Source organism: Indicator indicator, chromosome 1 (genome assembly GCF_027791375.1).
Source record: "Indicator indicator isolate 239-I01 chromosome 1, UM_Iind_1.1, whole genome shotgun sequence".
In the NCBI taxonomy this organism is placed as follows: Eukaryota; Metazoa; Chordata; class Aves; order Piciformes; family Indicatoridae; genus Indicator; species Indicator indicator.
Genome location: NC_072010.1, coordinates 31,758,869 through 31,781,574, shown reverse-complemented (window position 1 = coordinate 31,781,574; position 22,706 = coordinate 31,758,869). Strand labels below are relative to the sequence as shown.

Genomic DNA, 22,706 nt, shown 5'->3' with positions numbered 1-22,706 from the left:
TATAAGCCATGACCAAGAGAAACATGCAGTTTTCTGTTAGAAAAGCCTAATCAAGTACTAAGCAAAAATTAATCCTGCATCTACAGAGAAACTAGAAGCTGAACAAAAGCAAAGTTCACAAAAAAAAAAATACAGAAATACAATCTCCTTCAGAGGTCCAAGACATCACTCGTAAGTATGTCAATGTCTGTGCATGCACACATGCACACCACACACAGGCTAAACATTACCTCACTTAAGAAAATCCTACCTGTGAAGTGATAAACACTATGCCATTTAAAGCAACAAGCAAAATTTTAATTCAAAAATTCTACAGAAGTTCAGATACAAACTGATTATAACACACTAGGATAAACTGAATACCTGCTGAAAGCTATGTAACAGCTTAGAAAGAGGAAAGTTACTTTTCTATATGAAGCACTTTTACCTGAAAAGGTTCTATTTCTGATCATAATGTTAACGTTTCCATACCACAATACTAATGAAATAGTCATATCTGAAGGACTTCCACAGGTTTCCTATCTAAAAATAATGCTAAAAATAGTAAAATATGTTGTTAACCAACTTTGAGAAAAAAAAGAAGCCAAACGCTGGTTGCACTTTCATGCGATGTCAGTATAGCACTCTTCAACTGATACAAAGAAGCCTGTTTGACAGAAAACTAGAAATTATTGCAAGTTTACTTTAACAACTCCATTCTGTTAACCCATCACCAAATTAACTTGAGCTATCCCTCAAACGTAACACGGTATTTCTCCATTAGTACCAATAAGCAACTGCTAATTACGTTTTCACAAGTATAAAATCATGGTTGGCTTTCTGTATGTAAATTAATTAAAATGTCAAGCCCTAGAATCACCAAAGAAAGTACACAGTATTCCATATCTTGTATGACAAAGCTCTCATATTCAAAGAAGATGTTTCGCCAGACTAAGGAACCATCTATGCAGACTGGTGTGGGCAGATCCAAGCTCACTGGGCCTTCATATCGAGTTTGTTGGATACACCTTATTTCCAATCTGTAAACTGGATCATCACATTAGCATGCTGTCACACTCGAGCAAGCATGCAGAGAAGCAAGGCATTATCTCAGGATATTAAGCTGGGCATAACCACATGTAGCCACACTTTCATATATCTCAAATAAATGCAGTTCATTGGTCGAGTCTGTCCACTCCTGTCTGCACAGAGGCACTGCGCAACAGAGCAAGATCCCTTAAGGTCCTGGTTGCTAACCCACTATCAATCAGAATCTGCCCTTCAAACAGTTTTGCAGAAGGTCGAAAAGAAATCAATAGTGGAGAATCCCGCTGAGAAGTCGAAGGTGAGGACCTAAGCGGATCATCTTTAATACTAACCTAACAAGCCCAGACTACAAGTTCTTGAAGTGATGGGAGTTAGCTGTAGCGCTACCTAAAGAAATGGTGCTGAGTGAATTTATACGAACGAAATTAGTAGCTCCTCTAAGCGCAGAAAGCAGAAACTATTTCACTGTCAGAAACTGGGAGAAGAGCCCCATTTAAGCGGAGGAAAAAAAAACAAACAAACAAACAAACAAAAAACCAAAACGTGAACATGGAAGATACAAGTATCTGGGCGGCAGGCTCCAGCACGATCACGACTAAGCTGCCTCAACAGACAGCTGCATGACTGGGCACCACCAGGCAACGGAGCCGCGGCCCTCCTGGCTGTACCCCCGTCCTCGGGCAGCCCTCAGCGAGCCCTCAGCCTCACTCCTTGCTGGGTTTCAGCGCGGGCCAGAGCGCGGCCCTTTCCCACGGCGCAGCTCTGTAGGCCAAGCGCCCCCGAGCCCCGTCGCCCCGCATCCCTCAGGCTAGACCATAATGGGGGGAAAGAGGCGGAGGCTCCCGCCCCACCCTCTCCGCCCTCTCCTCCCAACCCAGCCCTCTTTTCCCCCACCCTTCGCACCCCCGGCCGAACGGCCGCACTCACCTGCTCCTTCCGCTGCCGCGCCGCTCCCCGCCGCCTCCTCCGCCGCCGCCCGGGGCGGAGAGGGTGGGAGGGGGCGAGGGGGGAGTCCGTCCTCCCGGGCCTGAGCGCGGAGCGACACGGAGAGGAAGACAAGGAGCGCCACCCGCTCCCGCAACCCAACGGCGCCCACCGCTCCCACCCTGCTCCCACGCGCCAGGGCCGCTGGGTAACCTCCGCCGCCACCGCCACGCGCCCTTCCCGGCGACCCTCGCGCCGCCCGCTCCGCCGCTGGTGATGACGTCAATCGAGGAGAGTAGCGGCGGCGGGTCGGGCGGAAGCGGTTGCGCTGCCATGTTGGAGGAGGGTGGGGAAGGCGGGCAGATCGCCTTGCGGTGACCTGTCCCGCGCCGTGCCAGGGGCGGCTGCCAGCTTGCTGAGTTAGCTTTCCTCGGTAGCGCTGGGAGTGCCCGAGTCATTTGCCCGGACTCCGCGAGAGTTTGCCAGCTCAGTTTCTGGGCCTGAGCCGATTGGGATTGTAGGGATAGGAATGGCATAGGTGTGAAAAAGAATCACAGAATGCTTTGGGTGGGAAGGCACCTTGGAAGATCCCCTGGTCCAATCTCCCTGCTTTTATCTCAAAAGCTGGGTTGTTTACCCGGTGTGCCCACAGCCGATATACACGCGCAGCTGAGGTATTTTATTTACTCCTGCACAGAAAAGAGTGCTAGGAGGTAGTTCCACGAAGCTAGCACACCATTACCTCAGATAACAGTAGGTTATATATAGTACAAATGCCAATGGTATTATGTGATTGATACATGTTTTTACATAGCATCGATTTTTGTATGCAAGCTCCATCAGTTACCTAATTTTTTACACTTATCTAGGTCGATTTTAAATCCTCCTGCTGGAGGTGTGTGTTGTAATATTAAAATCACCACAGGTTATATAGGGGACACCTTGATACTTTCATCTTAATCTGTTCCCAATTTATGTCAAGAAGTTTATAACTGACATCGCTGTCATGGGCAGCGATGGACAGGAACATCTTCTGCTGGATCAGGTTGCTGAGAGCCCAGTGCAACCTGGCTTGAATGTTTCCAGGGATGGGATATCCACAACTTATGTGGGTGGCCTGTTCCTGTGTCTCATCTCACAGGCTCACAGGATGTTAGGGGTTGGAAGAGACCTCTGAAGATCATCGAGTCCAACCCCGCTGCCAGAGCAGGACCAGAGAATCCAGCACAGGTCACCATACAGGAACACATCTAGATGGGGCTTGAAAGTCTCCAGAGAAGGAGACTCTACAACCTCTCTGGGGAGCCTGTTCCAGTGCTCTGTGACCCTCACAGTGAAGAAGTTCCTCCTCATGTTGAGGTGGAACCTCCTGTGCTGGAATTTCTATCCATTGCCCCTTGTCCTATCACAGGGTGCAACTGAGCAGAGCCTGACCCTTCTCCCTTGACCCCCAGCCCTCAGATATTTATAGACATCTATTAAGTCCCCTCTCAGTCTTCTCTTCTCTAACTGTGAAAAATTTCTTCCTTATCTCTAATACAAAGCTACCCTCTTTCAGTTCAAAACTATTGCCCTGTGTTCTGTCAGTGCAGGCCTTGGTATAAAGTCTCAAGGCCTACGTTGTACTGCACAAACTGCTGGCCACAGAATAAATAAACTTAACCAGCTGGTTGTAGCAGAGGAGCCTGTGGGCAGTTCCCACTTGGTATCAGTGTTATATGGCTACCTGTGTGCCGTTGCCTTTAAATGTGCAGCAAATAGTTATATGAACGTCCTTTCAGTATCACAATGGAAACAATTAATAAGGTTGTTTTCTTATAAGGAAATCCTATAGTAGCTTGGATACTCAAAATGAGGGAATCTTTTCTCAGTGTAGGGTGCCCAGCATGCCACATATCAATTAGAGGCCAGTTCAGTGCTATATCACCTGGAGTTCACAGAATCACAGAAACATTCATGTTGGAAAAGACCCTCAGGATCACCAAGTCCAACCAATAACCCTACTCTACAAGGTTCACCCCTAAACCATATCCCCAAGCACCACATCCAAACAACCTTTAAACACATCCAGGGCTGGTGACTCAACCACCTGCCTGGGCAGCACATTCCAATGCCTGACCACTCTTCCCGTGAAAATTTTTTTCCTAATGTCTAGTCTAAACCTACCCAGTTGTAGCTTGAGGCCATTCCCTCTTGTTCTAATTACCTGTGAGAAGAGACCAACACCAGCTAAGACAAGCCAGGATGCCATTGGCTTTCTTGGGCACCTGGGCACACTGCTTGCTCATATTCATCTGCTTGTCAATTAGAACCCCTCAGGACCCTTTCTGCTAGACAGCTTTCCAGCCACACTGCCCCAAGCCTGTAGTGTTGCTTGGGGTTGTTGTGACCCAAGTGCAGGACCTGGTATTTGGTCTTGTTGAGTTCTCCCCATCTAGATGGACATAAGATTACCTATGCTGTTTTCCCCTTAGAGTGTGCACTATATATATCTGTAATGCATTTAACTACCTTTGTGAGTGTGGGTATGGTATGCTAAAATGAAGTATCACAGTATATCAGAGGCTGGGAGGGACCTCAAGAGATGATCGGGTCCAATCCCCCTGCCAAAGCAGGATCACTTAGGGTAGTCACACAGGAATGCATCCAGGTGGGTTTTGAAAGTCTCCAGAGAAGGGGACAATCTAAAGTTAGGAGATGCGGTTACTCTTTTTTTCTTCTTTTTTTTTCCCCTATACATAAAGAATTTTAATAAAGCAGCAAGCTTTTTTATTTGAGCTAAGTACAGTCATACTAGAATAAATTTTACTTAACATCACAAATTTTGAAGAATGTGCTGAGCTATCTCTTTGACAGCAGAAAGTGCTTCTAAGCAAGTTGGTTTAATTTCTTGAGGAGGAAGCAAAAATCCGTAAGTTCCTGTGTCCCGAAGCTCAATGGTGAAAGAATATTTAATGCCAAGATCATAAGCCCAGTCGTCTGAACCTCCAGGAGCTAAATCTGTGTGAGGAAGAAAAAGAAGCTGTCTTCTGATGGTAGCAAAGTTATGTTGTCATGACTGTTGTAGGAAAGTCATACTTACAGATTGTTTGTGCACCAGCACCAGGTCTGTAAATTTTCTTCGTTGTCCTCTTTATAGCTATAGCTGCTTTCTTTGCCAAACTTTCCTGAAATTAAACGAAACATTACTAACTTTATAGCCTGGTGATAATAACTAATGTATATTCAGTTAGAATTTACTTAATACTGGTCTCACATTAGTTAAATACTTTTAAAAGGCCCTAGAAAACCCAGAAAATGAGGTTAAAATTTTCAGCATATGCTCATGCTACAGATTACAGATCTGTACAATCTGTACAAATCATGCTACAGATTTTGATCAAGGGCATTCTACTCTTGAAACATGAATTAAATTCCCAGAATTAGTGCATGTGTTTCTGTTTTACAGGAAAGTAGTGAAACAAATTATTGTGGTCCATTCACAACTGCATTTTTCTTTTTTTAATTAGAGTATAGAAAACAGAGTATAGAAAACAGAGAAATAAAGAGTAATGAAGACAACATTGAAATATATGTTATTTGGAGCTACTTTATTCTGTATTTACATTACTGGATTTTTTTTTTTTCATTTATTCTTGTGAATCACTGGTGTTAGTTACCAGTGGAAATGATATATTGGTCTGTCCAACACAGTTTTGGTTTTGTCTAACAAAGAAGGATACTTCCAATACGTTAATTGTGTACTTTTTACAGTCATCTTACCTATACAATATTTGTTTTTTTAAAATAAAATTATTTTTAAAATATTGTTTAAGGAAAAAAAAAAGTGATGTGGGAGAATGCATGGGATTGAAAAGCAGTAAGAATGACAGCAGTGTGTGTAAATGTCAGTCCTGTATCTGTATAAACTCTTTTGCTGACTGTCCTTATGTCATACTGTGTATCAAATGACCTGGCCATGCACTATCTTCTTCTATGGCAAATCCCAAAGCCTGCAAACCTACTTCCTGGCACATGATTTGTGCTCCTTTCTTACTGCTAGGCAGGAGCCCTTGCTGCAAGTCAAAGAATTTATTACCTCAGCTCTTAGAGCTTAGCAAACACCAAAAATGGCTTTTCTCCCCCAACACGGTAGTGTTGTTGCTGCTTCCACCCCACCCACCACCCCTGCCCTACCTGCTTTGATGTCTTCTGTCTGCTTCTTGAGCTACACACTGCTAGACAAGCCCAGACTTCCTTTAAGTGTTTAAGAACATCAAGACAAATCCCATTTCTTAATTCTTGATCTTCAGAGCCCTAGACTGCTCTGTGACTCTCTCATTACAAGCCTAACCAAGCAGGGTAAATATGAAACTTCAGGAGATGGGAAGACTTACCAGCTCATCATGGTCTTTGCTTTTGTCCATAGTGTAAGAATATGGAAACAATACCATCTGGGAGTAAGAGTGCATGGTTATGTAGGCTTTAATGATGTCTTTGTGATCTCTGATAAAGCGAGCCACTGCTTTTACTTCAGGCTCAGATTCTGGGTATGGTCCACAGTATGTCTGGTGACATTCATTGGGAGATGCTCCTTTCCCTGTAACAAAAAAGCACATAGTGTTACTCTTCAACCTCTTCCCTTCTATATTTCTGTTCCCCTGATGGAAGAGCAGAGTATGATGCTAAATCACAAGAAATTGTGGACTCTACCATGGTATGGAAAGAACTCTTATGATTGTGAAAATCACTGCGAACTTACTAGGATTCCTCACATACTATAATCTTGAAAAAGATTGCAGAACGTGAAGGGGAAAAAAAGTTAAAAAGACTGAATAATAAGTCTTAAAAGGAGAGGAGAATGAATATGGTCCATTTAGATTCATCATGAACAAAATCATGAGATCCCTTCTTAAAATCTAGAAATAAAGGCAGTTTTAAGTGGTTATTTCATCCTAGGGGAAAACAAACTGCCAATTAGAAGTGGAAGAAACAAACCAAATTGGAGGTTTTTAAGAATGGAAAACTAGGCACTGGAGCAAGTTACCAAGAAGACAACTAGGATTCACCTTTGTTGCTGTCTTTAGAATAGGACCAAATAACTTTCTGGAGGCAGCCAAGATCTTTAGTATTAAATGTCTTCTCTTCATGTTTTTAATAATGTTTGTAAATTTTATCTTTTGCTACTATGTGTTGTTTAAATTGACATTTTCTCCTTAAATCTTGTGCATGAATAAAGCTCACTGAATACTTTTTAGCACCCACAAGAAACATCCCAGGGCACTGGGATGCTAACAGATGTTCTTCTTCTAGGAATCAATAATGCCAGTTACATCTGCAGAGTAGCAGCCCTATGGAAACAGCAGAAGCTCCTATCATGTGATACAGGAGAAAAGAAAATATCTTCTGGTGCCAGTGATAGTTAGGGAAAATCTATAGCATGCCACAAAATAGTGGGGAGTTTACCTGGACCCCAGAAACATTTTAATTTTTATATATATATGTTTTAATTAAATATTGTAAGACTGTACAGGTGTATTTGGGTGAAATGTATTTATGATAGACAGAAAGACTAGGTGATATGGTAGTACCTATCTATCAATGTTAAGAATAAATCTGGTTTTTCATTCGTTTAGCTGTTCCACAGATGCTATGAGCCTCTATCAGCAGCTGAAAATAACTCCTCAGAAGACCTACACCCTTGTATGACACAGCAGAAGCAGCAAAAATAATGTAAAGAAAAGCTCAGGCTGTGGGGGGAAATGTGTCACTGAGTCTGAGAGATGCAGGATGAGAGGTCAGAAACAAGAACTCTGTGGCAGAGAGGTGGTACATTTATGTTCTAGGTTCAGTGTATAAGCCATAATGTTTTTGAATTGAGGGGGCTTTCACAAACAGTCCATGAAAATGCATGCCCATAAAAATACAAAGACTTCCTAGCATCTGTGCAAAAACCATGCAAAAGTGGCAAAATGAGATTGTACATTTTACACTGTTCTGTTTTGCACAGAAGTGAGTACTGTCCAAGAAGAACTGTCCAAGGAAAAAGGCAATGAAGAATATGTTGGCTGGCAATCTTGGATAAATGTTCTGTTTGCTTTCCTATTTTCTTTGTCATACTGAGAACAGCCAGCTAAGAAACCAATACAGAAAATGTGGAGAAAAATTTAAGTCTCAATTACAGTCAAATGTAGTTTCACAGAGCAGATTCCAAATTAGTACATTTTTCTTAGTGGAGTAATTTTGCTTTTTATTGTTGAAAAGCATAAAGCATCAGTGCATTTAGTATTTTTTGCTCTTCATAAAAACCATGAGGGCCTTGTTCATAATGTTGTTATCTGAGCAGCTGAAGAGGAAGGGCAGATAAACACGACAGTACATTTCTAATTAAATGCATAGATCTTCCTCTCTGGAGATATTCAAGAATCGCCTGGATGCATTCCAGTGTTATCTGGTAGAGGCGATCCTGCTCTGGCAGGGGAGTTGGCCTAGATGTTCTTTCAAGGTCCCTTCCAAGCCCTAACATTCTGTGAATCTGTGATTTAAAACCTGTAATTTTGCTGTGGTACACAGTGTGTTCAGAAGCAAATCTGAAGCCAGTGGCAGTCTCAGCATTTGGCATCCCTGATTAGAACTCCTCTCTGTTTAAAAGTATGTGAGTAAAGATTAAATTGCAAGTTCCCATGAATTTTCAGTCATTTCCCATGAATACAATTGTGTTACTGTATTCAACTGACACAGCTAATAATAATTACAACAATACTATAAACTGGTAGAACTCCAGCTTGATTCTTCCGAGAATCCTCTTGAACTCCTGGTGTTTCACACAGCTGCAGCAATAATGGAGATTCTACACTTAAATACATTCTGTATGAAATCTGTTCAACCACTGTTATCAGTTGCTAATGCATCTGAATCAATATAAATAATATTTTAGGCTAATTAAACAAAAAACAACACAATTTTGTTTTTCAGAATTTTACTATATGTAACTATTTAAGAATTAGAGAGATTCCTATAATTATCTGTTTACGTTTTTTTTTTTCTCTCCAGTGACCCTGCAAGGAGCTAAGGCTTCTCTCTTCTGTATTTTTAACCATGTCTAAGAGAGAAGCATAGCATGGTTGAAAACAGTATGAATACTTCCCTAACTACTGAAGTGAGGTTCTCAGGTTTTGCCCTGTAAGAGGTGTACGTTTTGTACTTAGACAGGAAGAACTTTCTAACCTACCTGTATTCTTTTGCTCCTTGTAAAGTAGAATAATCTCTTTGCTTCAAAATTTATTCACTGCCAAAAGTGCTTGACAAGTTGAATGCACTACATTACATAACCTTTCCCTGAAACTAGTATCTGTATCACATAGTTTTTTTCCTATTTTTCTTTCAGACTTCTGCAAGTTCTGCTCTTATGAGTTATATTTATACTGAATATTGCTTTAAAATCTATGCATTTGGTTCTCTTATTCATAATTTCTTGCCTGGAAAAATACATGATTTTCTCCATATAATAGCCACAGATGGTAAATAAACATCTTTATTCCCAGTTTAGCAGTGGACTAAAATGACTGAATGTCATACAGGATATTAGTGTCAGTACTGAGTGAAGCCAGATCTGATCTGTAGAGTAATTTTGTAAGATAGGTTTTCTGCAGTCTATTAAAAATTGCCAAGTATTAAAGTGCCTGCAGATAAGTAAACACGATAAAGCCTTGACAACAAACACCAAGAGCCAACAAATCTTGGTCAGCTAGGTATTGCTGAAGGATGGCTGAGGTGATCAGTTCACACAGAATCAACCAGGTTGGAAGAGACCTCCAAGATCCTCAAGTCCAACCGTAACTAATCAACTAGACCGTGGCACTAAGTGCCTTATCCAGTCTTTTCTTAAACACCTTTAGGGACGCTGACCCCACCACCTCCCTGGGCAGCCCATTCCAATGGGCAATCACTCTTTCTTTGAAGAACATCCTTTTATGATCAAGCCTAAACTTCCCTCTGCACAGCTTGAGACTGTGGCCTCTTGTTCTATTGCTGGTTGCATGGGAGAAGAGACCAACCTCCCTTCAGGTAGTTGTAGACAGCAATGAGGTCTCCCCTGAGACATCCTCTTCTCCAGGCTAAACAACCCCACTCCTCATAGGGCTTGTGCTCTAGACATCTTGACAGCTTTGTTGCCCTTCTCTGGACACGTTTCAGCAACTCAACCTCTTTCTTGAATTGAGGGGCCCAGAACTGGACACAGTACTCAAGATGCAAGTTCATACAACAAGGCTGAGCATCTACTCAACAGGCCTTGGATAACACGGCAAGGGCCACCTTTTACCCATTTCCTCCTTACTACCAGCAGCCTGCACCAGGTGTGCCAAGTTGTGATACAGGGGGCAAGATCCAGAGTCGTGGTCCCCCACTTGTCATCATACTGGAAAGAGATTAGTTCCCTGTGTGGCATCTAGGGAGGAAAATCCTGAGTCTCAACAAAAAGAAAAGTGTCTCAAGCTGGGGCAGTGTTCACCAGTTCATAACAGATATTCAGCTCCATTTGTCTTCATACCAAATTTGTGAAATGGTAAGTGAAAATGTTTTCAAAATAGAGAATTTTATAGGCAGGGGCACAATGGGAAGAAAATGATGTCGTACCACACCAACCCGCATCGAAATTCCTGTTCATGTCGGTACCGACGCAATTGCTGTTACCGTGTGATGAGCGGCTCTTTCTCCACAGTCGATTCTATGGAATGAGATGGACATAGGAAAAAGCTGAGAAAAGTGATTAGTTCGATGTGACTTCCAACTTCTTCCTCTACAGGTCATGTGCCTGTGAAGAGACAAGATACCAAGGAACATTATGAAGCCACAGTCTGATTGCCAGTGAGGCTGGATGATTAAAGGAACTCTTGGGTAGGATAGGAAATGGTCACATCTGGTTTCATTTCAATGGATTTTGACTGTGGAGGGAGGGGAGAAGGTATACTGTCTGGCCAGATATGTGAGATTAGAAGATGAAGTCCAGCCTTTCTATAGGCATTGCTGATAGAATGTGTATGGTTGGAAATCTGATGTGCAGCTTTTCAGGTGTGTATGCACAGTTATCCAACGTGAGCCAAGCTGGATTGAAGACTGAATGAGAAGAGTGGAAGAGATTTTTTTTTTTTAACTTGAGTAAAGGATCTAAACATCAAAAAAGCATCTCAATGGCTTGGAATTTCCAACCAATAAATCACAGAATCACAGAAACATTCATGCTGGAAAAGACCCTCAGGATCACCAAGTCCAACCGATAACCCTACTCTACAAGGTTCACCCCTAAACCATATCCCCAAGCACCACATCCAGACAACCTTTAAACACATCCAGGGTTGGTGATTCAACCACGTCCCTGGGCAGCCCATTCCAAAATACCACCCTTGACAGAAGATACTTCATTTATCTGAAACAAAAAGTACTCAGAGAGCATGTCTACCTTGCAGGAGGAGGGAATGAGTTACTGGCTGTGCGCTCTGAGATGTAGCGCACTATCGAGCTTGTGCTGCCTTGTGCTTGTATGTCTGACTTCACTGCTGAAAGCTGATGCAGACATTCCCTGATATCTGGAAATATTGAAATCTCAGGATGAGATTCTCTTGTTTCCAAATGCATTTCCAGCAGCTTGGAAACCTCAATGGTACTGCGTGGCAGATGCCAATTAGCTGCAGTATTTGTTGTGTTTTAAGTAAGGAAGAGATGCAGAAAGTCCAAGCACAGATTAAGAGTTTGGGACATGCAGTTCCAGGATGGAAATAATGCCCTAAGTATGCACTCTAACGGTTCCCATATACTTCACAGCCTGTCCAAATGAGCTCTACCTACAGAGGGATGGCTCCACGTGTACTCATAGCCATCCACATTTATCACAGGCATGACGTAGAAATCAAAGTGCTCCAGAAGTGCTGTCATGGTCCGATCTCTCTCACGCACATGGATTGCCTGTGAAGCACAGGGGAAATTTAGTAAACACATTTGAAATAGTGGTTTTCTTGCCTTCCTAGAAAGGCACCTGATGGTATATGCAAAATAATTGTGCAACTGTGGGAACAGTCACATCACATCACAGAAATGCTAAATACTAAAGTAGCTCTCTGGTTAGAAGTGCCAGGGAGAGGGTAAGAACCAAACTGATACAGTCAATCCAATGTATTGCAGTCCTTTAATGTTAACAAATCGTCATGAGATAGAGTTGAAGCCTATAAACAGGAAAGTTTGAACTTGTGCTGCTTGTGTTAATGATGGGTACCCAAAATACCTCCCCCACAAAATACCATGAAAGTAGCATAAAATAAAGCAAGCCCCAAAATAACATTTCAAAAGGCTGCCTTATATAACATTATCACTTCTGGTTGAATTGTGAGTTCACTGCACTTGTATGCCAAGTTAGTAGGATCTACATTGCTCATTTTGCCTCACAGTCTATTTTGAAGGCTTTAGTCATGTGTAACCTGGTTGTTGGTCCATGGCACAGGGATAAATGCTGATGTAGATAAGTGGGTTTGTTACTATTAGAATAGACTCTGTCCTTAATCATACCTTATTTATTTATTTATTTATTACTTAAACCACCTTTTTCATTTTAAATCCTTACTAGATTTCCTCAGGCAATGGATTTCACTAACTAAATGGGAAATGCCAATCTTTCTACAATCTTAATGACAAAATTAAATGATAAAGGATGGACCCATTATAAAAAATGCCTAGGATTTGCTAGAGAGAACCAGTGATTTCTCCGTGTGTGTGCAAATGTGTATTAATGTCAGGTTCTAAAATGTTACTTCGTGAAGTGATATGGAAATAAAATTTGAATTTAAAACACATAAATTAGATCAAGGAGATGAAGAACCTCAATGTTCAGCTTGTTAGTTCTGAAAAATGCTGCAGGGACATGTCACTGGCAAAGTGACAGCACAGCTGGTAATTATTTGAAGCAGCATGAAAAGGGCAAATGCATTTCTCTTCAAGGGAATCTTGAAGGCTGGGATTATCAGTAGGTCACAAGATGCATTCAGCTGTATCTGTCCCTAACTGATGCAATCTCTTTTCGAATGTTGTAGCCATTGAGGTTGTACGGTTGTGACTGAGGATAGAAATAAACAGATTGTTTTCTAATCGTTATTATTATCATATCATTATTATTTAGTTCCTTCATGACCAAACCATAAATCTTGTTTCAGGGACACGTCTATGTTGTTTCTCTGGGTACAGCACTGGTGATTGTGAAGTCTTAATCTCATTTAGCTTATTTTCAGTCTGAACTTTGCTTTTGTGAAAAAGTAACAATAAATAATAACTCTGGACATTAGCTGAGCAACCTTGTCTAGTCCAGAAAGGACTTAGGAGCCTTTTCCTGGTCCATACTAGGCACTGGGCCAAAAGCTCAGCATAATGAGTTGAGCAGAGATGCCTTAAATTGGAAAGACCAAGGCAGCATACATTAAGATCTTGGTGCAAAACAGTGATGGTTTATCTTTCGGCATACCTTTGTTCACTGTCCTGATCAGTGTAGACATTAAAGATACTGAAGATTGGATGTGACCATTGGTCTGTGGCTACACATCAAGGCTGGTTGAGCTAAGCCCTTACCACAATCTCATCCCATCAGTGATTAACTGGTTTTCATAAACTAGTACTATGCATGTGGCTGGAAGCTATTGGTTGTGCTCTGGAGGTCTGACATGAGGATGTCTCTAGCATGGGTGGTACCTTCAGCAGAAGGTGGCTCATGTGGCCTCATTCTTTGAATGAAGCACATCCAGAAAAAAAGCAAGAGCACAAATGAAAATGCAGAGGAAGGAGGCAGAGATGCAGTAGCAGCAGACACAGCAGAAGGTGACACATCAGAAGAAGTGCTAAGTAGAAATTGTTGGTGTGTGGAGCAGGCAAGTGCTTCCTCTAGGACATGATGTAAGAAACAGCCAAGGGTACAGCTTGAGCTCACTAGGTGTCCTCTGATCTACTCCAGGCAGTGCCAGCTAGAGTAATACGGGCATAAACCACCATGTGCTGCATGACCCAGAAGCTAAGATCATTCCTTGGATCCATGTAGAAACATAGCCCTAGTAGCTGGCACACCCTCCCCATCACTGACCATTCATAGTTGTAAACTCTGCTGCTTATGCTTTGAAATTTCTTTCATACTTTGGGCTCTTTTGTATTCAATCCATAGGACTTTCTGTCTCTCTCTCACCACACACTCCTCCACCTACTGACACACACATACATGCACACACTTACATGCACACACACTGCTGTGTATGCAGCTTAGACACAGTTCTCGTGTTGAGGTTTTAGAAGCAAATGGATTAAGACTTTATGGAACTTAGACTGCAGATGAATAGAGAAGGTAAATGGCATCAAGATTTTTTGCTTTGCTTTGAAAATGGTAATCAGATATGATTATCTACTCACGTGGCCTATGAACCACAGGCAAAAAGCAGGAGAAATCCATTCTCTAGCATGGATACCACAGTCAATCCATATGGCACTTTTGGGATTTTCCTGGCTTTTAGAAAGCTGCCAAAAGAGAAATTGTATTAAAATGTCACTGTTGTAAAGTATAACACATTAAAGTGAAAGTGAAAAGGGTAACTAAGATGGAAGGGAGTGCTTAGACTGATCTGGGGCCAGGATACTGCTGTCCGTAATGTTCATATACAGTCAGCCGTATTGAGGCTACTTGTAGCAAGCTTCCAACCTAGACACCAAGACTACAGCAAGACCTGAGGTGAAGTGAATAGGTCACCAATTCTTTGGGACAACAAACTAGGCTGGTTTCATAGTGAACACAGGAGGGTATCCACCATGTCAGCATTTTATGCCTTTGGATGATGGCCTACATGTGATAACTTCTTTGTGGCCCAACAAGGAACCTAATGTGGTCAAATGCCTTTGCAAAGGTAATGGACCTTGCTAGAAGAACTTAGGAAGTGTATAACCCCACAAATATACACAGATAAGCATAGATTTAAGAAAGTGTTCTGGCAAACCCCATTGCTTGCTTGCATTAGTCCTTGGAAAGTGTTTGCAGTAAGTCACAGCTATACCTTCAGAACGTAAAGTGGTCGTTTTTCATATGATGATCCAATATATATTTTCTGGAGGAGGTCAGAATGGACTTTCACTATTTCTTCCATCCAATAATATATCTGCAAGGATAAAGTCAGTAAATAAATAGATCTTTTCCCTACTGTTTTCCTTCATCCCTGCAAGTGGCCTAGACTGAAGTTCACTCTTCCTACCAAAATCTTACCTCTTGAGCTGACAGGAAAGAGAAACTAGCAATTCATCCCACTTACCATTTGCCTGACTCCACTTTCTCTTTAAAAAAACAGTCCAAGTATAGCCCTGCAATTCTTTTTTATTTGTATTTGGTTAAATTGTTATTAATGTAATGCTTTAAATATTTATCTGTCACTTTGTGACTTCATTTTCCTTCTGTATTGACTGCAGTTAAGTGGTAGTTTGAGGCAATATATGTATAAGAGAGTGCATCTGATGCTTCTCTCTTTCCCTATAAAGATATTACAGTCAACACAACTCTCAGTAGCAATGCCATGGTAATTATTTACCTGTTGGTGATTTCTTTCCCTATCTCCATTCTCAACCGTGAGTCAAATGCTACCCCTTGAATCTGCAGAGGATTGCAACAAGAATATCTTACTTCTTTCATCGAGTGGTAGTTTTCGTAATATGATGAAGATCTACGTGGATTGACTGTGTCATTGATAGTCTGCTTTTCAATAAGTGCTTGAACATCTCCCAGTGAGACTCTGAATAACAAAGAAAGCACATGTTGGGGTTTGGTCCCAGCTGGGGGCCAGATGCCCACCAAAGCCACTCTATCACTCCCCTTCTTAGATGGACAAGGGAGAGGTAAACTATAACCCAAGGCCCATGAGTCAATATAAAAGCAGTTTAATAGGATGCAAAAGCAAAGGCCATGCACAGAAGCAAGAGTAAACAAAGATATTATTCTCTGCTTCCCACCAGCAGATGATATTCAGTCCCTTCCTGCGAAGAAGGGATCCAATACACATAGCGGTTGCTCCAGAGGACAGACACCATCAAAAAATGCCATCCCACACTTCCTTCTTTCTATTAGCTTTTATATCTGAGCTGATGTCATATGGCATGGAATACCCCTTCAGTCAGTTTGGGTCAGCTGGCCCAGCCATGTGCCCTCCTAAGGTCTTGCCCATCCTTCAGCCCACTGTTGTGGGGAAATGTTGGAAAAGCACATCCTGGGTGCTTGGCTCAGCAGTAGCCAAAACACTGGTGTGTTATGAAAACCCAACTACATCACTGCAAAACACAGCACTACGAAAGATATTCTGTGGAGAATTTACTCCAGTCTGTGGAGAATTTACTCCAGTTCAGCCAAACCAAATACAGAGCACAACCTCCTGTTAAATAAATGACAACTTTACAAAACATTCATGATAACAAATGAAAAAAATACATACCTGTACTGAATGGTCAATTTCCTTAACTGAGCTTTTATGCTATTTATGCTGGATGCCCTGACATAAAAATGGACTTCTCTGTCCTTCTTGATGTTTTCAACCACAACGGGTTGCCAGAGAATGACCTGCAAAGTTTCCAAAAACTATTATTCTTTTTTTGCCCTTTTACTGCAGAAAGAAAAACCATTCTTACTAACATCTAAAAAATATTTTGAAAATGATCAAAGCATCTGTTTTCAATTTAAGATACCACTCAAAACAAGCACTGTAATGTTCCCTGTGTTGTGTTACAGCATTTAGCTACTGCTGGAAATGAAATATGTGTATTTAAGAAATGTTTGTAATGACTTCTGCAGATAAATTCATAAATCAAGAGCAAAGACAGGAACATAACCTTTCCTGAGATGGTATTTCTAGTATAATAGATACATTTAGCTGGTTATTATGTTACATGTTTTCAAGTCTGCTGAGAGTTATTTTCCCTGAGGATATTTTGAGAATTAATGAAAATCAGACCAGTCTTTGTAGTTATTGTATTCGCTGATGACTTTGATCAGGGAGAAAATATAAATGCCAGAAGGAGTTTGAATATAAGTCAAGTTGAAGTAGCAATACAGAGATTAGAAATGGGAGGAGAATAAGAAAATGAGATTCTTCTTGGCAAAGTTAAATCTTTTAGAATAATAAAACCAGAAGCCAATATATCAATAAAAGACTGAAAATTTAGAACAGGTAATATAAAAAAATACAGAGAGGTCACAGTAAGCAGAGTATTAGGCATGAATTCATAACATGAAAAAAGGTCAATATAATTTGTGGATGCATTTTTTTAAGAGATACAATGTAGAGTCACCAGGCAATAGTTTTTTTGGGGGTTTGTTTGTTTTTTCTTTCCTGATTCACCAGGAATAATATTTAACTTAGGGCACCATGATTTCAGACATGTATTTACTGTAAGCTGTTTACCTCAATCATTTCTCAGAGAGAACATGTCTGCAAAATCATGCAGAAAATTCATCCATGCATTTAACAAAGCTTTTGGAACAATAAATAGTAAAATATCTGCCCCCTGGATATATTACTGCAATGTGCTATAAAAATTACAGAATCATAGAATCACAGAATTAACTATGTTGGAAAGGACCTCTGAGATCATCAAGTCCAACCCTTTACCCAACACCATCTAATCTACTAAACCATGGCACTAAGTGCCTCATCCAGTCTTTTTTTAAACACTTCCAGGGATGGTGACTCCACCACCTCCCTGGGCAGCCCATTCCAATGGGCAATCACTCTTTCTGTGAAGAATTTCTTCCCAACATTCAGCCTAAACTTCCCCTGGCACAGCTTGAGACTGTGTCCTCTCATTCTGTCACTGGTTGCCTGGGAGAAGAGACCAACCTCCACCTGGCTGCAACCTCCCTTCAAGTAGTTGTAGACAGCAATAAGGTCTGCAGGCTAAACACCCCCAGCTCCCTCAGCCTCTCCTCACAGGGCTTGTGCTCCAGATCCCTCACCAGCCTTGTTGCCCTTCTCTGGACATGTTTGAGCATCTCAACATCTTCTTTTTTAAGAGGCCCAGAAATGGCTCAGTTAGTCTCAGTGTAGCTATCTCAGATGTTATTGGCAGGGTGACAACAGCATTGCAGGGAAACAACATTGTTTGAAAAACCCATCCAGGAAGCAAGATGGGTGGTTAGCTTGCCAGCACTGATTTCCCTGTTGCTCTGGCTAGCCTGCTGTCTGAGCTGGTGTGCACCAGTTCAGATTTAATTTCTCTTTAGTCTATGCATTCTCTGAGTTTAGAGTGAGGGCAGCTAAGGAATGCTGAATTGACACAGCTGAGGTGGCAGAGGAGCAATGAATAGGGGTACATGGGAAACTTTGGTCATGCATATGATTATTTGGCTCTTTACCAGCAGCAGCAGTGATCAATACTGCCCCAAGGGCAGCTATAAAAGACTGTTGTAGTGTTCCTGCATCTGCATCTTTGGACAGATGCTACATGCAATGTGTGTACCTGGACTCATTCCTGTGTGACCTGCTCTGGCAGGGGGTTTGGACTAGATGATCTTTTGAGGTCCCTTCCAACCCCTAACGTTCTGTGATTCTGTAAGAAAAAAATGTTTTCTTTGCTTTAACTTTTTACATTCCAATTTTTGCAGGAGTAGCACCTATAATTAGCCAGATAATTCTTCTTGTTGCTGCGTTTTTGCTGATCATACCCATTAAAATTGGTTAGGTACTGATTGTGTCAGAGACTATGAGTTAACCTGTGGTGGTAGAAAAGAGCAAGGATAGTTATCGACGTTTGTGAGAACTGAATGGAAGAATCAGAAGAGGCTAACAGGAACAGCAGAAGCCTAGTAGGATTTTTGGTGTAGACATAAAATGAATAGGAGCCAAGAAGGATGGAGAAAGAGTGGGCATAGGCACCATTACAAGCTTTCAGCCACAGAGACACATCCTCAATCATCTGGTATAATATGTTGGTCAAGGGAGCGGTTATACCTTTGTTGCAGTGTTGCCTTCACACTGAGAGAGAGTGAATGGGCAAATGCTTTTGAAGAGGAAGAGATGCCTTATTTTAATTAAATATTCTTTAAAGAAAGAATGATTAAAAAAAGAAAAAAAATATTGCTTAAGAAAATTTTGTCTTCTATCTGTTACTTTAAGAAAAATATCATAGAAATCCAGTCCTGATCTTCAAAGCTGTGCAACTCAAATAAGTCAAGACTGCATTGCTCTAAAATGCTGAGGTTTCCTATCAAGTGTGTTGCCACTTACTGTGTGTTGGTGCTTTGCCAGTTTGAAAAATGTCTTAATACATAAAATCAACTGCAGAAATCTGAACTCAGATGTAATCCAGTACTGTAACATTATGAAAGAGGAGACTCCTCATCTAAATCAGAAGGTAGCAGAGTATTGAAAACCAAGCATTTTCTGAGTTGGTGTATTAGGAAAAAATTAATGAAAATGGGATAAATGTTTCTTCAGGGAGGGTGGAGGTGTGGGGTGGTGGTGAAACAGTATTAGAACTCTTCAGTGAAAAATTTGGGCTAGAGATACAGAGGGATCCATTTACCTCAGTGGTGTTCAGTAAGTCCTGAAGGGCTTCAGCCTGTGTGTCTGTTTGTGGGAGAGCCCACAGAACTTCATCCCTGAAAAACAAAGATATTTAGGGAAAGCACTGGTACTTGGAACACAAAAGTAGAGAAGGAGGCTCAGCCTTTCTCATCTTCCCTGGCTTGGCTGTCACGAACTCAAAGATTCAATAGTGAAGGTGTTGAATCCTAGTCCAGCCTCTGCTGAAACCACAATGAAAGAGGTGTTTCATGGCTTTGTGATAGCATCTACTACTGGACTCTCAGATTGCTCCTGGGAGCTGGCACTAGGACAACAGAAACCAGCCCCAGCTAATCCAGAGTACAGCAGCACCACCAAAAAACTAGTTTAGACCAGGAAGACAGCTCTCCAGTTCCCTCTAGAATTTCTCAGTCTCAGTCACTGTTGAGACATGAGCCCTCTCAGTCTGGCAAAAAGCAAACAGGATGTTCTGTAGATGTGCAGTGGCTACAATCATCATAATTCCTACTCCAATACAACTTTTCTGATCACATTTCTGTCCCTCTGCCACATATGGTTTCAGCTGGTCTATACCACTGTTCTCCTGCTCTTTGTCCAGTAACTTAGTCTCCTTCTACTTGAAACCTATGGTCCAGACACACTGTATATGAGGTGGTGCTTCCAGCACTTCATGCTTGACCCCGCAATTGGTGCCAGAAGTGAAATTCACTGCAGTGTAAATCCAGCCCTGCTCTTCAGTGCCCTGCAAGCCGTGTATTCAAAATTGCATGGGATAGATAACTAAAATAATTTGTGTGTGCAGAAGGAGGAGACTCAGCAGAATGTCAAATGCCTTTTTTCCAAATTCTGGTCTGGGATGGCTCTTCGCCCTCTAATTGTATACAGCTGGTGGCAGTGCATAAACCAGGTACTATGGAAGTCCCTGCCAGCCCTGCCTGCAAAAACTGTTCTGAAAAGACAACAGGCAGGGCTCTCAAAAGTAGTGCTTTCAAGCTGCATAACATGGTTGTCACAAGTCATTGTTGTGACTGATTTCAAGCAGAGACCTGACAACATCTGGCAACCAGGTGATTTATCTTTTCCATTTTTAGCCAGTCTCCAAGCAATCACCCTTGCTTCTCATGCAGAACCAACAATATGCCAGCCCTTTTTTTTGCTTCCACCATCATTTGACAAGACATCAAAAAGCAATCAGGGATGGGCAGGATTGGCAGTTTGCCTATTTCTTTAGGCAAATGCACCTTCAAAATGTGTGTTTGGGGCTACTTTAAAAATTAATTGATTTTCCTGTATATAGGAAACTCCTTTCACAGAAGAGACCAGAAAATGGTAGATGCCTCTCAGTCTTACCTATGATTCCCACAGCCTGAGAGTACCATAATGAAGTTGATATGGGCAAGAAACAGGAGGAGCTGGAAGCCATTGTGCGTCAGTAAAACTGTTATATAGTGGCTATCACAGAAACGTGGTTGGCTGTTTCACACAACTGGAGTGCTGCAGTCTTTGGCTACAAACTCTTCAGAAGGGATAGGCAAGGAAGGAGACGCAGTGGGGTAGCCCTCTTTGTTAGGGAGTGTTATGAATGTCTAGAACTTGTTTGGGTTTTGGTTAGGGTTTTTGTTTGTTTGTTTATTTGTTTGTTTTCAAGTCCAGATGCAGTAAGCACCTTGCCAAGGGAAGCTTTAATACCTGAGCATTAAATCTTCCAACACTAATCCTCCAATAAAAGTGAAAAGTCAGATATATCACCTTTAAAATCTCATTAGTTTAGCCATTTTAACAACTGGGGCTGGGAGGATTCCTGCTTCCCAGTAGGAAATGTCATGTTCTTCTGTAAGGGTCAGATATTCAGTGTTTTATTTAAACAGTAAATAAATGAAACTTCAGGTAGTATAGAGCAATATTCCTGCACTGAATTGACCCAAAAAGGTGTTTAGCTGTCCCCCCTACTGTAACCCTCACACCTCCACAGCAATCCACAACAAAATATGGTTGTAACGCAAATGGAAATGAAAAATCCTCTTTGTGGGACATGAACTCCATGGTGTTCATCTGTCACAGGTCAGCCACTGCTGTGTGGTGTAGAGCCACAGAAGGGCTGTGAGACATAACTCACTGTTATTTGTGTAGGTGTTTCAGTCCTGGCAGCAGGTTGTGTTTTAATCGTGATTCCTGTAAGCTGTTCAGCTTGTTTAATATCATCACATGAGGGACTTATCCTTTTACTTCCTACCTATTAAAACATTTCAGGTTTTCAAACCAGCTGTACATGTGGAAAATAAAAGCACTTTGCCTGTCTTCTTTTCTGACATATGTTCTCATGTTTTAAGAAAGCATTTGGTTGGAGGGCATTACTGAAGTTTATCAATAGGTAACAATAAAGCTGCTTCTGAAACATTGTACAAATACCAAATGGTTATTCAAAAATGATTTATGACTGGGAAAAAACAATCATAAAAGCTCCTTTAGAAAGAAAACAGATTGTTAGCACTCTCTGAAATGGTTTCTCTTTCTACCTCAAGAAGTAATTCATTTAAGATCTTGTTTTAAGGCAAATGAAGCAAATTATTTTTTCCCATTAAGTTTCAGAATGCCCTTTATTGGCACTCAAAAGCACTGAATGAACAGAATTGATTTGCACTTAGACCGAAAAGAATAGTTTTAATGTGATTAAAAGCATAGGATTTATGGATGCAAAGAAGACTTAGAATAATTTCATTTCTTCCCCTGTCTATATGTTAAATTGAACCACATATCCAATTACAAGAGCAATATATAAATGTCAACCTTTGCCAAATGTTTTCTTATGCAAGTTGGAGTTACTGCCTCTGTACTTTCTCTGTCCCACTCACGCACTAAAAGCCCAGTAACACCAGCAGCTCTTTACCTTGGAAGAGTGAAGACATGCTTCTCTTGAATCCAGATAAATAGGGTAAAAAAGAGCAGGTAAAACTTCATCTTCACCAAATGCAATTGGAAAGCTAAGGGTTCAGGACCCACATTATTGATTTCAAAAATGTTATTTAAAGAGTGGCTAATATTTAATACTGTCTCTCACCTCAACCCCAAGCACCTAGTGGCTAAGTCAATATGAGAGAGCTCCCTACAGAGGTCCTGCTCATATCAATGTCATCTATCTGCAAAAGGATAAAGTACATGTTGGGCATTTTCATGTTGACAAGTCACTTTGTCATCAAAGCT

The 22,706-nt window shown here is 41.3% G+C and overlaps 1 protein-coding gene across 1 annotated transcript; it reads right to left on the bottom strand.

The window, feature by feature from the left end:
- Positions 1–4,765: 4,765 nt before the first annotated feature.
- Positions 4,766–22,463, bottom strand: CPB2 (carboxypeptidase B2). Its single transcript, XM_054383142.1, has 11 exons — positions 22,393–22,463; positions 19,504–19,579; positions 16,419–16,543; positions 15,617–15,725; positions 15,000–15,101; positions 14,365–14,469; positions 11,776–11,892; positions 10,567–10,657; positions 6,327–6,529; positions 5,033–5,117; positions 4,766–4,950 (listed from the first exon to the last, which is right to left on the bottom strand). Exons 1-11 carry the CDS (start codon positions 22,461–22,463, stop codon positions 4,766–4,768), a joined length of 1,269 nt encoding a protein of 422 aa, XP_054239117.1.
- Positions 22,464–22,706: the final 243 nt, after the last annotated feature.

Coding starts and splice junctions, on each gene's coding strand:
- CPB2 (XM_054383142.1), bottom strand. CDS start 22,463: ATGAAGTTTTACCTGCTCTTTTTTACCCTATTTATCTGGATTCAAGAG. Junction 15,726..16,418: donor AAATTGACCATTCAGTACAG/GTATGTATTTTT, acceptor TTTGTTATTCAG/AGTCTCACTGGGAGATGTTC. Junction 10,658..11,775: donor ACACGTGGAGCCATCCCTCT/GTAGGTAGAGCT, acceptor CTCATTCCATAG/AATCGACTGTGGAGAAAGAG.